Source organism: Salvia hispanica, chromosome 5 (genome assembly GCF_023119035.1).
Source record: "Salvia hispanica cultivar TCC Black 2014 chromosome 5, UniMelb_Shisp_WGS_1.0, whole genome shotgun sequence".
Lineage (NCBI taxonomy): Eukaryota > Viridiplantae > Streptophyta > Magnoliopsida > Lamiales > Lamiaceae > Salvia > Salvia hispanica.
In genome coordinates this window covers 22,960,635-22,975,133 of record NC_062969.1, presented here as the reverse complement: position 1 = coordinate 22,975,133, position 14,499 = coordinate 22,960,635, and the positions used below count along the sequence as shown (strand labels likewise).

General features: G+C 32.4%; 2 protein-coding genes across 2 annotated transcripts; both read right to left on the bottom strand.

Annotated features, from left to right (window-relative positions):
- Window positions 1-732: 732 nt before the first annotated feature.
- LOC125189672 (probable indole-3-pyruvate monooxygenase YUCCA10) lies at window positions 733-2,321 on the bottom strand. The gene is made up of 4 exons (XM_048086926.1): window positions 1,716-2,321; window positions 1,333-1,566; window positions 1,134-1,253; window positions 733-1,066 (listed from the first exon to the last, which is right to left on the bottom strand). The coding sequence occupies exons 1-4, from the start codon at window positions 2,319-2,321 to the stop codon at window positions 905-907; spliced, it is 1,122 nt and encodes a 373-aa protein (XP_047942883.1). The 3' UTR covers window positions 733-904.
- Window positions 2,322-5,362: 3,041 nt separating this feature from the next.
- LOC125187811 (probable indole-3-pyruvate monooxygenase YUCCA10) lies at window positions 5,363-8,144 on the bottom strand. Its single transcript, XM_048084453.1, has 4 exons — window positions 7,508-8,144; window positions 6,865-7,098; window positions 6,665-6,790; window positions 5,363-5,683 (listed from the first exon to the last, which is right to left on the bottom strand). Exons 1-4 carry the CDS (start codon window positions 8,111-8,113, stop codon window positions 5,513-5,515), a joined length of 1,137 nt encoding a protein of 378 aa, XP_047940410.1. The 5' UTR covers window positions 8,114-8,144; the 3' UTR covers window positions 5,363-5,512.
- Window positions 8,145-14,499: the final 6,355 nt, after the last annotated feature.

The following is a 14,499-nucleotide window of genomic DNA, read 5'->3' as shown; positions in this document are numbered from 1 at the left end:
TAAAACATAGTAGTAACATATTATTATTAAAAAAGTGAATATTATGACACGTAATCGAACCTGCAAAATAAAGAAAATAAATTAGTAGGAGTACTATTCTTTTTATAAGAGGAAAGAGGACGCTGGTTTCTAAAGGAAGACTTAAATAAGTACTACTATTACTATATTTTTTCATATTTAATTTTTATCAAATATAAACACATACTTATATGATATGTGGAGATAAAAAATCTGTCATTCTCAAATCGAGTTTTTACAATCAATGAAATAAATGTTAAAATTAGATAAAGTAAAATAGGCATCAATATTACGGGGAGTGTTAATTCCAAGCAAATTATCATCATTTACAACACTTAAGGAATTTGCTAAATTAATTTACAAATAAAGGTAAATTTCAATTAATTTCTATACTATGTAGATATTTTTTTATTCACACCAGGATTGTGTACAAGAAGAATTTTATTGTTAATATTAATTATTAATAAAAGTTAAATTATACAACTAGTATATGATATTAAGGTGAAAGGCATAATGTGCAATCTTGATTTTATACTACTACAAGTATTTATTATGATATTTACTACTCCTTATTTCTTTAAATACCTTATTTGTTATTTATTTAGGTGGAAATGTACAAAAATACTACTACCATTCATGGCTTGGAAGTGTGTTAGTAGAAAAAAGTTTGAAAAAAATGCAAAAGTATTTGAAATGGGCGAATTGCAAAGTTCATGAAGTTTCCATGATTCCTTTTCAAATGTATATAGTTGATTGTAAAATTAAAATGCGCAAAATATAACAAACGGAAGGAATGCATTGTATTGGATTGCATTCTTTGTTTATTAAAAAAGTTCTTTGAGGATCTAGCTCGTTCTTCTCTTCATTCCAATGACATAGATAATGATCAAATCTGGGATTTGATGTGGTGCGCTATCTTTTCGGCATCAATAGCAGCTCCATATATTCCCATACGGGCCAGCCCAGCACAATAAAGCCCATTTGTACCCTTCCAGTTGTTTGGGTAAGCGTTCTTTGCAAGCCCATCATCATTCAATAAATAATCTTCCTGCACATTTAATTAATTAATGAAATTAAATACAAGAAGCTAAAGAGGGTTATTTTAAATAATAAACCTTTAGCCACTTGGTTGATCTGTTGTAGCCTGTGCAAAAGATTAGCACATCGTATGAGCATTCCTCTTCATTCTCAAATATCACACACTTCCCCTTTATACCACTAATCGCAGGCAACACCTGCATTAACCCTATAAACATTAGTATTAATTAATACTCCGTAAATGTTAGTACTAGAATCATGAACCGGCTAACAAACCTTAATCACTCCAGATTTAATCTTATCCACAACACCAGCATCAATAACAGGGTATTTCCCAATTTCATCCTTCAGAGCATAGGGCCCCTTTTTAGGCCTCTGAATTCCATATTTGGATAAGTCTCCAAACACAATCCTGCTCATCACTGTTGCAAATATGTCAGCCCACTTGAGCGATGTATACGTTATTAGAGCAATCGCCATAGCAGAAATTCTCCTTGACACTACATGAACCTGCACCCACAATTAATTCAACATGTACCATATAAGTATTTAGTACTACTAATCCAAAATTGTAACCATTATTCAACATAAATTAATATCTGGGTCGGCCTGGTCCAGTTGACAACTCTACCACCCATGCAAACAAAAGAGCTAGTTACCGGGCTGCGGACGACAATGGAGGTGGTTGCGCCACAGTCAGCAAGATCGACCGCGATCTCCATACCGGAATTCCCACTTCCGACGACCAAAACCTTTTTTCCGGCGAACCTCTCGCCGTTCTTATATTCGGTGGAATGCAGGACCTCCCCGGTGAAGCTCCCCAGCCCCTTGATCTCAGGAATGCTCGGATCGGTGGATATCCCGGTGGCCATGACCAAAAACCTCGAGCGATACTCCTCCAGTTCGCCGGAGTCGAGGTTCTTGGCCTCGATCTTCCACTCCCCGTCGTCGTACGCGGCGGCCTCGACCGACCTACGGTAGATGGGGCGGATGTGGAAGCGGGTGACGTAGTCGTTGAGGTAGTCGAGGAAGAGGCGGCGAGGGACGTAGGTGGGGTAGTGGGAGGGCATGGGCAAGAGGGGGAGGGTGCATAGTTGCTTGGGGAGATGGAGGTGGACGCGGTCGTAGGTGTGCTTTTGCCATAGAGAGGCGTAGCAGTCTTCTCTCTCCAGAAGGATGTATGGGATGGAGAGGCTGTGGAGGTACGCCGCCGTCGCCATGCCGGAGGGGCCGGCTCCCACGATGCTCACTGTTGCCTTCTCCATTTTTGGTTTTACTATGTATTTTTGTTGTTTGGAGTGAATGAGATATAGTGTGTTGTTTCCCAACTTTTATAGGCGTAGAGAAGATTAATAAGGTTATTAGGAGTAATATGGTTTGGGTAAGATTTTGTTCATTTTGATACCCTCTTGGAACCTTTTAGCTGTTGACCTTTTTTTGCCATTAATGTTTGGGTCTTTTACACTTGTAAGTGTGGTTAGTGTATTCCCACTAATTAAAAACTGTAGTAGGTAAGATTTTTTTCATTTTTATTTTCATTTAATTGAGATAATTTTGTTGTGATTCTAATAAAATCTATCTTACTTATGTATTAGTATATCAAAAGCTGAAAACTGATAGTGTTGCATATGAACAATGATATTCATAAGAAAATGATTTTGATCTTCAGCAATTGAAAATAATACTATTGTTTTTTGCTTTTGATGGAATGATGTTTTTGAAAAAAATGATATTGAATTTTGCTTTTAATACTAAAATATTACTCTAAAAAAGAGAATGATATTGTGCATAATGGAAAATTATACTACTGAGTTTTTGCTTTATGAGCCGAGTTCATTAAAAATATTTGGAACACTGGTTATTTTTTATATTACCCTCTTTGCGTTGTTTGTCAATTTTATCTTATCTTTTGTTTCCTCTATCAAAGCAAATCAAAGAGATAATTATAATTTTTTTATAAAATTTCTGAAATGCAGCTCAATTATTTCATATTTCATCGGTCTAAATCATATTAGGTATCGAACTATATTTTTTAGTAATTCTTAAATTCTTCTTGTTTGATTTCTTTATTTATTTGTTTGGAGTATATCACAAATTATGATATATTGAGAGTTTTTCATATATAGTTAAATATGCACCTTAAGATTAAAGTCATTCTGTAATTGTAAAATGACATTTTAAGAAATTAAAAATCACTTCAATAAAAAATAGAACTACAGTTACAAGTACAAGAAGAGCAATTGCTTCAATCCATACTGCTAATAATAAATGTTATTGTTTTTATTATGAGATTGATGATGCTATAGATAAACATTAAATGGAAAAGAAAAGTTCATTATTATCCAAACTTTCAAATTTTAAGATACTCTTCAACTTTGTTCACATGTTTCTTCTCTAGCTTGCTTTACAGATAGATTACGTCGTAACTAACTTTGTTTTCTTTTCCAGTGTCAAATAAAATTTGTTTTATTTAATAATGAACACATACAAACATTTTCTCTCTCTTATTTCAGTTATTATGAAAATGTTTATATATACATATATATTCAAAATATTATTTTATACAGATTTTATACAGATAATATTAAATATTAAATAATATAAAAATATATATAGTTCAAATTTGATAAATAAAACTAAAGTTTTGTACAAACAACACTACCTCCGTTCACAAAAAAATGCCATGAATTTTTGAATAATAAATAAGAAATTGGTAAAGTAAAAGAGCTAGAAAATGAAAAAAATTAGATAGAGTATAAGAGAGAGAGAGAGGAGAAATAGTGGGATTGAGAATATTTTTTTGGCATCTAAAAAAATTAGACTATTTTCATGGATGGATGTATATTTTCCAAAAATTAAAAAAGATTAATAAACAAATTGATATGCCTAAAAAATTGGTAAAGTAAAAAAGATATTGAGGTGGTGTTCGGTTTCCAAGATAAAATAATACCAAGATACAATCTAGGATTGAGTTGTGAGATTATTTTAGTTATGTGGGGTTAGCTATAACTAATTATACCATGATTATTCATCTATGATTGAGTTGTGGGGTTGAATCTCATGAACCAAATACCATACAAATTTAATCTCGGATACAATCTTGCGAACCGAACACCCCCTGAGAGAACAAGAAGTTATTGTATTGTTAGTGGAAAATAAAATTCACCTTATTAGAGAGAAAACCTTACAAAATAGATACTTAGAAACTAATTTTGATGGAAGACACAAAATAAAATGGTACAATATGGCTATTTTTCGCAGACGGATGCAATATATCATAAAACCGCGTCGTTTTACATTACTTAATGATGTTTTAATTAACACTCTAATTAGAATAACATAATTTTGTCCAAAACAACATTGTTTTGTTGTCATAACAAACTTATTTTTGTTACACTTCACTCATCCAACCATGAGGAATTTGAAATTCCATTTTGGGACGTCCCATTATTTAGCGAAAAATATTATATTTTCTTTTTACTTCTCTCTCTAAACAAATCTCATGTTTAAAAGAAACATTTAGGACAGATGGAGTATTATATTTGCTTTTGATCGTTGTGGAAAAAATGAATAGTTATACTTTTATATTTAAATTTTAAAAATTATAGGAGTGGTGAGAAGTAAAAAAAAATTATACTAATTGACAATTTTCTCAATTTATAGAGATCAATTTCCATTTATAATAAAAGAGTCTAGAAATGTTGGGCTACTCTCTGGCCTCCATAGCCCATTATGGGCAAGCCCAATAAAAGAAACCCGTTTTCACAAGCCTTTACTTATGGAGTTAATAGGCTATCTTCAACTAAATATTTGTCAATGCCATCTTTGTTTAATTAGAGTAATTTTTTTAAGCAAAAATTATTAGTTTATATACTATGGTTGTGATCAATTGCTAACTTTCTTAAGTTGCTAACTCTGCTAACTCATCAACGTAATATATTAAAAATATCAACACATATATAAAATTTTACTAATATACAAAAATGAAATGTAAAAGAAATTAAAAAAAACACATATGTAAAGACTGTATTATTTGAATATATAGTTTCTTTTACCATCAAGTGTCAATAATATGGAGTAGTACATTTATCTGAAGTAGCAAACTCGCAGTATATCTGGCCAAATATTAGTGGATGGTGGGACTAAATAATTATATATTGTACTGTTTTATTGACTTGTTTTTTACACAATTATTTTTAGGTATGTATAGAAAAGTGTCAAAGTGAATCAGGTTTTGGTACAATCATCAACGAATTAATGATTAATTATTTATCAATATCATGTTATAAAATAGAATTAAAATATGTGAAAAATAAAACAAATATAGGGACTATATTGTATTGGATTGAATTCTTCTTTTATTAATAATGATATGGCTGTAGCTTTGAGTATTTTCTTCCATCATCACTCTTGATTCTAACAACATTTATAAGTTGAAAGTTATTTTAAAATATGATTAATGAGTAATTTGAGATTTGATGTGGTGGGCTATGTTTTGGGCATCCATAGCAGCTCCGTACAATCCTTTGCGGGCGAACCCAACACAATAAAGCCCATTTACACTCTTCCAGTGGTTTGGATAATCGACCTTTGGAATCCCATCTTCATTTAATAAATTATCATCTTCCTGCACATGTAAGAAAACACTATTTGTTAATTCGGAGGTGTTCGATTTGGAAGATTGTATCTCGAGATTAATTATGCAGTGTATTTGGTTTATGAGATTTAATTCCACAACTCAATCCTAGATGAATAATCATGAGATAAGGGGAGTGTTATATTGCTAACTCAATACCTAATTGCTAACTACAACTAAATAATAGCAATTAGATATTCAAATTAAGGGCCTAGATCATCAACCAAGAAATATCAATACGATCAATAAAAAACGTCAATAAAGCCATAGGATTAATTCCATAAAATATCAATAGGGGTATTAATGTCAATTAACTACATGTTTAGTTATAACTAACTTTTAAAAGAAATCCCAAAACTTTACATTCATATAACATATATCAAATTAAAGATAATTTTATAAGGATTCCAACGACATCACACATGCATATGTTCCGACATCAAAATTTGAAAAAAAAATAAAAAAAATTTCAATTTTTTCATAAAGCAGAAATGTCAACATATTATATAAATTATGTCAACATAATACATGTAGAATGTCAATATAAGCAATGGGTTAACATTCTTAAAGCATCGTGTTGACATTCTCAAAGCATTGTGTTGATATTTCCGAAACACTATATTGACATTTTCATCTAAAATCCTAATTTGGCGTTTTTTTAATCTTTTTTATTTTATTAATAAAAACGAAAATTACACGTGGCAAATTGTAGACCACACGTTTTCTAAAATTATATGGCCTTAAATTAGTTGTAGTTAGCAATTAAATGATGAGTTAGCAATTGATCACTCCCCCATGAGATAATTAGTTATAGTTAACCCCATGTTACTAAAATAATCTCACAACTCAATCATAGGTTATATCTTGGTACTATTATTTTATCAATGAAATCAAACACTACCTTAGTGAAATTAAATAAAAGAATCTAGAGAAGGGTGTTTTGAATAATAAAGGGCCATGATTTTATTTTACCTTTAGCCATTGTTTGGTCGATCTTTTGAAGCCTGTGGCAAAGATTAGCACATCATATGAATATTCTTCTGTTCCATTCTCAAATGTCACGCAATTCCCTTTTATACTACTAATCTCGGGCAACACCTACATTAACCATAAACATTTGCACTTATATTAATTCAATAAAAATCAAATACAAATCATAAATATTAACAAACCTTAATCTCCCCAGACTTGATCTTGACCACAGTACCAGCATCAATAACCGGGTATTTCCCATAGTCATCTTTGAGAGCAAAGGGTCCCATTTTAGGCCTTTGAATACCATATTTTGTTAAGTCTCCATACTCAAATTTGCTCATCATTATAGCAAATGAGTCAGCCCATTTCCTTGGTAAGTACTTTATTAGAACCAATGTCATATAGGCTATTCTCCTTGACAATATGTGAATCTGCACCAACAATTTCAACAACAAAATAAAAAAAAAGCCCATAACTAATAATTCCCCCACATAGGAATGTGATCAAATGAAAACTCTAAATATTGTACAAACTCAAAACTATGATCTGGACCATTGAAAAATGTCAACAGATCACAAAAAAACATCAACAGGAAAATGTCAACATAATTTTAACGATAGGCATTGATTGATGTTGTGTTGATATTGTGTTGATACTGTATTGACATTAAAATCTTGAAAGTTTATTGAAACTGTGTTGAAGCTGTGTTGATGAGTTTTGAGTTTGTACAATATATAAGTTTGCATTTTATCACTACCCTCCCTGCATAACTATTAATTCGAGAGTGGACTAGGAGCTGCACTTATATATTGCTAACAAAGTGAAGAAAAGTGTCCTTACCGGGCTCCGGATGACTATGGAGGTCCTTGCACCGTGGTCGGACAGATCAACCGCGATCTCCATGCCAGAATTCCCACTCCCGACCACCAAAACCTTTTTTCCGGCGAACCTCCCGCCGTTCTTATAGGCGGTGGAGTGCAATACCTCCCCAGTAAAGGTCCCCAGCCCCTTGATCTCCGGCATGCTCGGATCGCATGATTCTCCCGTGGCCACGACTAAAAACCTCGAGCGATACTCCTCCAGTTTACCGGAGTCGAGGTTTTTGGCCTCGATCTTCCACTCCCCGTGTTCGTACGTGGCGGCCTCGACCGACCTGCGGTAGACGGGGCGGATGTGGAAGCGGGTGACGTAGTCGTTGAGGTAGTCGACGAAGAGGCGGCGAGGGACGTAGGTGGGGTAGTGGGAGGGCATGGGCATGAGGGGGAGGTTGCATAGTTGTTTAGGGAGATGGAGATGGACGCGGTCGTATGTGTGGTTTTGCCACAGTGAGGCGAAGCAGTCTTCTCTCTCCAGAAGGATGTATGGGATGGAGAGGCTGTGGAGGTACGCCGCCGTTGCTAGGCCGGAGGGGCCGCCGCCTACGATGGTTACTGCTGCCTTCTTCATCAATGCTATTACTACTATATGGGGTGAATTTTTTGGGGTAGTGTTGTGTAGCTCCTAACTATTATTACTCCTCTAATTTATAGCACAAGAGGAAATGAGTTAGGCCGGTTTGGTGGTTAATAATAGGGTTTAGGAGTAGTTTATGTTAATTTAATACTACTCCCTAAGTCTATGCACTAAATAGTGTCCTAATTTTATATTTTAAAATGTCCATAATTCAAAATCCAACAACGTTTTTTTTTTCTATTTTAGACAGTGGACTCAACTGTACCACCTTCTTCCGTCCACGAGAAATAGACAAAAATTTGTTACTTAAATTCGTGCTTGAAATAAATCTAACTATATAAAAACGAGACTTATATTGCTCTATTTTTTTTAACATTTTCTTTTATATTTTTAAAATTTGTGTCAAATCAAAATAAGACTATAAATAATCGATGGATGAGGTAATACTTTCTTATGTAGAGTTGATGCTCTCGCGCCGAACCTAAGCGGTAGGAATCACCTAATACTATTTCTACAACATTTCCTAATATCCCACTACTAAATAGACATGTTGCTCGTATTTGGCAATAAATAAATCATTTCCCAACACAACCTCTCTCCTCCCCCTACTTTCTTAGTTACATTTCATTCAATAAAATATCATTAGAAACCTCTTTCCTCCACGTTCTCTCTCCTATTTTCTCTCTCTATTTTTTTTTGTTAATCTAAAGAAATAACCAATTAAAAAGATATCCAATAAATCTAAAATCTTCCATCTGTCTTCTCTACCTTCTCTCCCTATTTTTTCATAATCTACGTAATTGTACTCATTAGTCATTATTAAATAAATATAGAGGGCTTATATGATAAATTGATATAAAATATGTTTTCAGTAAATAAATAAATTTGTAAAATAATATAATTAATAATAACACTAATTCATTTAAATTGAATAATTAATTGGTATAACTAATTATAAAAATAGTTTACTTTAATAATAAAACTTAGTTCTATAATGTTATAAAATTATAGTACAAGTTAAAAATTTGTACTCAACTAAAAAAATTATTGTCATAAATTTAGAATAAATGTGATGAAATAGTACAAGTTAAAAATTTGTACTCAAATAAAAAAATTATTGTCATAAATTTAGAATAAATGTGATGAAAATTGTTATCGTGCTCTAGATTAATTCTATTGCTAAATGAAATATTAGAAGTTAATATAACAAATAAAAAGTTTTTAGTTTTTACCGAGAAATGTTTAAGATTTTATTTGATATTTTTTTTACTGGTAAAAGATTTTTTGTTAATATTAACAAAAGTAGAGAGAGAAAATAGGAGAGAAGGTAGAGGAAAGAGGTTTATATTGTATTTATTGAAACGTATATTAAGGAAGAATTAGGGAGAGTGAAGATAGAGGAGAGAGAATTAGAGAGAGTGAAGATAGAGGAGAGAGGATGTGTTGGGAAATGATTTATTTATTGCCAAATATGAGTTATATGTCTATTTAGTGGTGAGGTAGTAGGAAATGTTGTATAAATAGTATTAGGTGATCTCTACAATAACCCAAGTCATTCACATTAGGGATTCCATTAATTTAATACAATTATTAATGCCATTGGATAATAATGTAATAAATGCTTATGGTTATTAATGCGAGTGATGTTAACAACCACGTTATGGTCAACCACACAAGGATATATTAGTACATTAGAGTATTATTTATATATTAAAATATTAATAATAGATAGTGGAAATTTTAAAAAGACTTTATTAACCTTCAGCCCAATTTTTCATTTTGCTTAAAGAATCCTCTCTTTTCACTTTTCAAATTTGAATTTGAAATTCTGCATTAATTAAATTTTTGTAGTTTCAATAAAAGTAAAAATGTATACTAGGTCTTTATTATAAACACTATTATAATTGCTTTCACTCCATAAAATAGAGCATAACTACCGTTAATTAACTTGACATTTCATAAAATATATAGATTGCATCACTTGAAATATACATAAACGTATTGTACAGTATTAATATCATTAATTTCAATACTATAAAAATAATGTGCAATAATAAAATAAATAGAGTATTCATATTCATGTTACTACATTAATATTTTATATTTTCGAAACCTAAATCGTGACTATTTGCACATTCTATCACCATAGCATATTCATTAAAATGTTATGAGATTGTTGAATGCAAATTTTAACTCATTATCTTAAATTTCTATGTTAAATAGTATATTGTTTACCGTTAAATCAAAGTGACAATATAAGTTAGTAATTCTTACTGATACTCATTATTTGTCTTTATTAGTTGAATAAGGCAATATTTTAATCTCAAGTACATTAAAAGGCTATTTATTAAATCAATAATTGATCTATCTAATTAGCAATATTAAATCTCAATTAAGGCTAATGCCTTAGTATTTCTCTTACAAATCAAATAGTTGGATTATAATAATTTACTAATTCTATTTACTTTGCAACATTAGATCTCAAGTCTCAATCACATTAAAAAATTAATAGATCAAATACTAATGTCATGGGATATCTTTTATAGACAAAATAGTACGATGAGAATAATTCAACGTTTAATATAGTATTTATTTTTTGTGCTTTTAGAGCCCAAGAAAATTTAAATATTATTTAATCAAATAATAACGTCATTAGGATTTCTCTAATAAGTCAAAAGGTTGGATGAGAATAAATCACTAGTTGAGTAATGCAATACTATTATATCTTAAGTACTAAAATGTTATTTAATCAAACCAGTAATCCTTCTATTTTAGCAACATTATATCTCAATCAAAACTATTCCTAATGTCAAAATATTTCACTTACAACCCAAATAGTTGGATTATACTCTCTTTGTCCCAATAAATATGAAACGTTTGTTTTTTCACACATGTTTTGGAAAAATGATAATAAATAATCAAAGTTGAGAAAAAATAAAGTAAAAAGGAGAATAATGTAAAGGGGACTCTCCTCTACATTATCCTCTTTCTCACTTTACTTTATTCGACGAGAATAATTCACAGTTGATCTATTTATTTTTTGTGCTATTAGAATAATTCACTAGGTGATCTATTTATTTTTTGTGAAATGTGTGTAGTGTGTAAAGTGTGTGTAGTGTGTGAAATATGTGAAGTGTGTGTATTTATTAAACATGTCAATTCAATTTCATATCAATTCTTATTTTATCAAATATAGGATTTGGAATTGAATTATAATTCAATTTCTTCCAATTCAATTTCATAGAATTCCAATTTCAATGCCGTGTACCAAACGGAGCCTTTAGGGATTTGAAAAGAAATTGGAGAGTGAATTGGGGAAAGTCCCGATAGAGGAGGGAGTATATTTGGGTCCTTGTTTAAAGTGGGCCTATTCCATTACTTTTATTCACAAATTGGGGCTGATTTTAGTTGAGGTTGGGCTACTTTAGTTATTTGGGCTGGTCCCATTTTATTAAAGTAGATAGTGGACCGAGATTTATGCTTGGATTGGAATCAATTAGTAGACTAAAAAACATGTTTAGTAGGAGTGATAACTCATCTAAGAATGGAATTTTAGTCTACTAATTGAGCATCCAACTCACTTCCATATTTAAAATTCTATTCCTAGATGAGTTATCACCCCTACCCTACCCTACTAACTAAGTTATGTTTTGGACTAAGATTAAATATGGAAGTGAGTTGGACGCTCGATTATTGTGAATTCCTGGATCAATTATTTAGTTTCCAAGAATGTAGAGAAACGGAAGCAGGAGACGCGAAGGGCCGACTAGCGTCGCATGGGGCGATCGCTAAGGAAATAGAAGGAAAAAGGGAGACGACGTTCTCTAAGTCATGAAAATAATCAAGTTTATGAAAGAAATGCTATTAATTAAATTTTCCGATTTAATTAATATGCAAGTTCCGAAAATACCTTAGAAGTGAACGAAGTATAAAAGAATTTAATTAGGGGCATGCATTCCTATATGTATAAGAATTTCTTGAGTCTTATTAGTACGTTGTTTAAAGGTTATCTCCGCAAGTTAAGGATGGAGTCAGGAGAATTCAAGTTAAGGAGTTTTAAGCGAACGAGGTGGACTTTCTATTAAAGTTACAGTTTTTACGAAAAGTGTTTTTACGAGCTTTCTATTATGATATATGATTGTTGGCTTTCGAACTAAAGTATTTTAGTGAGCTTTCAGTTTAATGTATGATTACAGTATTTATGAAAAGGATTTGGTGCGCTTTCTATTTAAGATATGATGTTAAGTGCGAGCTTTCTATTTAATGCGCAGTTTTTATGTGAAGTGCTATTTACATAAAGTGAAAGTGACGGGATTTAGTTATGTTATGTTATGTGTTGCCTTATGAGTGCTTGTAAAGCTGTCGGCCTTGTTGATATTTTGTTCGGCTTTGACCGATAGAAAAATGAGTTTTTGTTTCAAATATGTTTGCGAGAAAAAAAAAAGTCGCAAAGGTTATGTTAAGCCTTGTTTTGTGTTGAAAAATGCCTATTTGTACTAGACCGGGAATTAGTTCAGATACGACATATGTTCCAGAAAAAAATAGATCGACGGATCGCTTTTGATAAAGGAAAAGGAAAAATGATTTAGTTAAAGTTACAGTTTTTACGAGAAGTAGTATAAGTGGACATTCTTTTAATATCCAGCACATTAGTGTGGATATAAATCGAATACTTGTGAAATTATGAAATATCATCTTTTCTCAAAATGGAGCTATGATTCTTTTCAAGTTGTTGTCATGCCATAAAATGTTTGTTTTCGAGACCTATGTGTTGGACTGTATGTTTGTTGGTTTTGGCTACGCTAAAACGTTATGATTTGGAATACGCGCGAGGGCTGTAAGCCATCCAAGGTTGGCCGGCTGATACGCTTGGATTTTGCACTGTTTTAAGGCCATTATTTGGTCCGTTTTTTATGTCAAAGTCACTCTACACGTCCATTATTTGCATATTTTATCTATTTTGGTATTTTGACATGTTTTGTGAGAAATATGCATAATTGGGCCGAAAAAGGGAGTCAAAACGCAAAGTCTGGAAATCTGGAGTCACCGGCGACCGGCGACCGCCGGTGCTTGGCGGTCAGAGCAATGCAGCGGCCCGCCTCGGAAAATTACACTTGGAAGAGAGTCTCGCCCGGCGACCGCCGAAAGTCGTGCGGCGGTCCGCCGCCGGAGGAACAGAGACTCTGGACTCCAACTCGGCGACCGCCGACCAAGGTGCGGCGGCCCGCCGGAGAATGGCGGCGAATCCGAATTGCCCTAGATCTACTCCAAGATTTACCATATTTTGAAGATCTTTTCCTTCTACAATGAGGATTGGCTTTTCCGTATAAATAAGACCTCAAGCTTCATCAACCATAGAGCTTTTTATTGCAACATAAATTCCCTGAGATTAAAAGCTAGATTACGTCTTTGTGGAAGGAGTTGAAGAAGGATTTCAAGAACATCAAGGATTCAACCTACGGGTTCTATTTGCTTTAGTTTTATGTTCAAATCATTTTCCCTTCAATCTATGTGTTTAGCTTATTCCATTATGTGTAACTAAACTCATAGGATTCTAGGGATGTGTTAGTAATGACTTTGGTTATACAATTCCAGTTTTCTATTTAATATCCGTTTTGTTTTTACTTTGTTTCTTCCCTAAGTAATTCTGATGTTGCATGATTAAGTGACACAATCTTGCATGATTTAATATAACTTGCTTCATAACTGTGAGAGAGTTCTAGCGAGTTAGGTTCACTTAGTAGACGGACGCTACAGTTAGCTTCCGTTAAAACGACACTGTTAATTGAGAATGCGGATTTTTCAAGGGTCTTAGGAGATTTTTGGAGTTACGTGTTAGGATTGACAACCCTAATCTTGTAATCAACGTTTGTATCGCATGAGCATAAGCTAGGCGACTCGTCCTATCAAAGTAATAACTGTGCTAGGGTATTGTAGTTTGGAACTTGTATAACCATAACTGTGAACGCAAATCTCTGGAATTCTCTTATCTCTATATTTTATCTTTGTGTTTATTTGCAATCAGTTGTTATTTGCTTTCATTATTTTCAGTTTTCAAAAGTTTCCAAAAAATTCTCTTGTTTTTCCAAATAGTAATTGAGTCTTAGCAGGAGATAGACAGTCCGTGTTTGCCTTCCCCGTGTTCTGAAGGAACTGGCAGCGGAAGCGTGCGTGAATTATCATAATTTAAAAATTATTAATCGCACAAATAAATCACATAATAATCAGATCTATTTAGCAGATTATTTAGACAAAAGCTATTCGCGTAATTCTCACATGTATCATGCTCATAACTTGAATTAATCATGCTTTAAGAATATTGAAACCTAAAACATGTTTTTCTACGGAGCAGAAATAATACCTAATTAATTCTCCAAAGA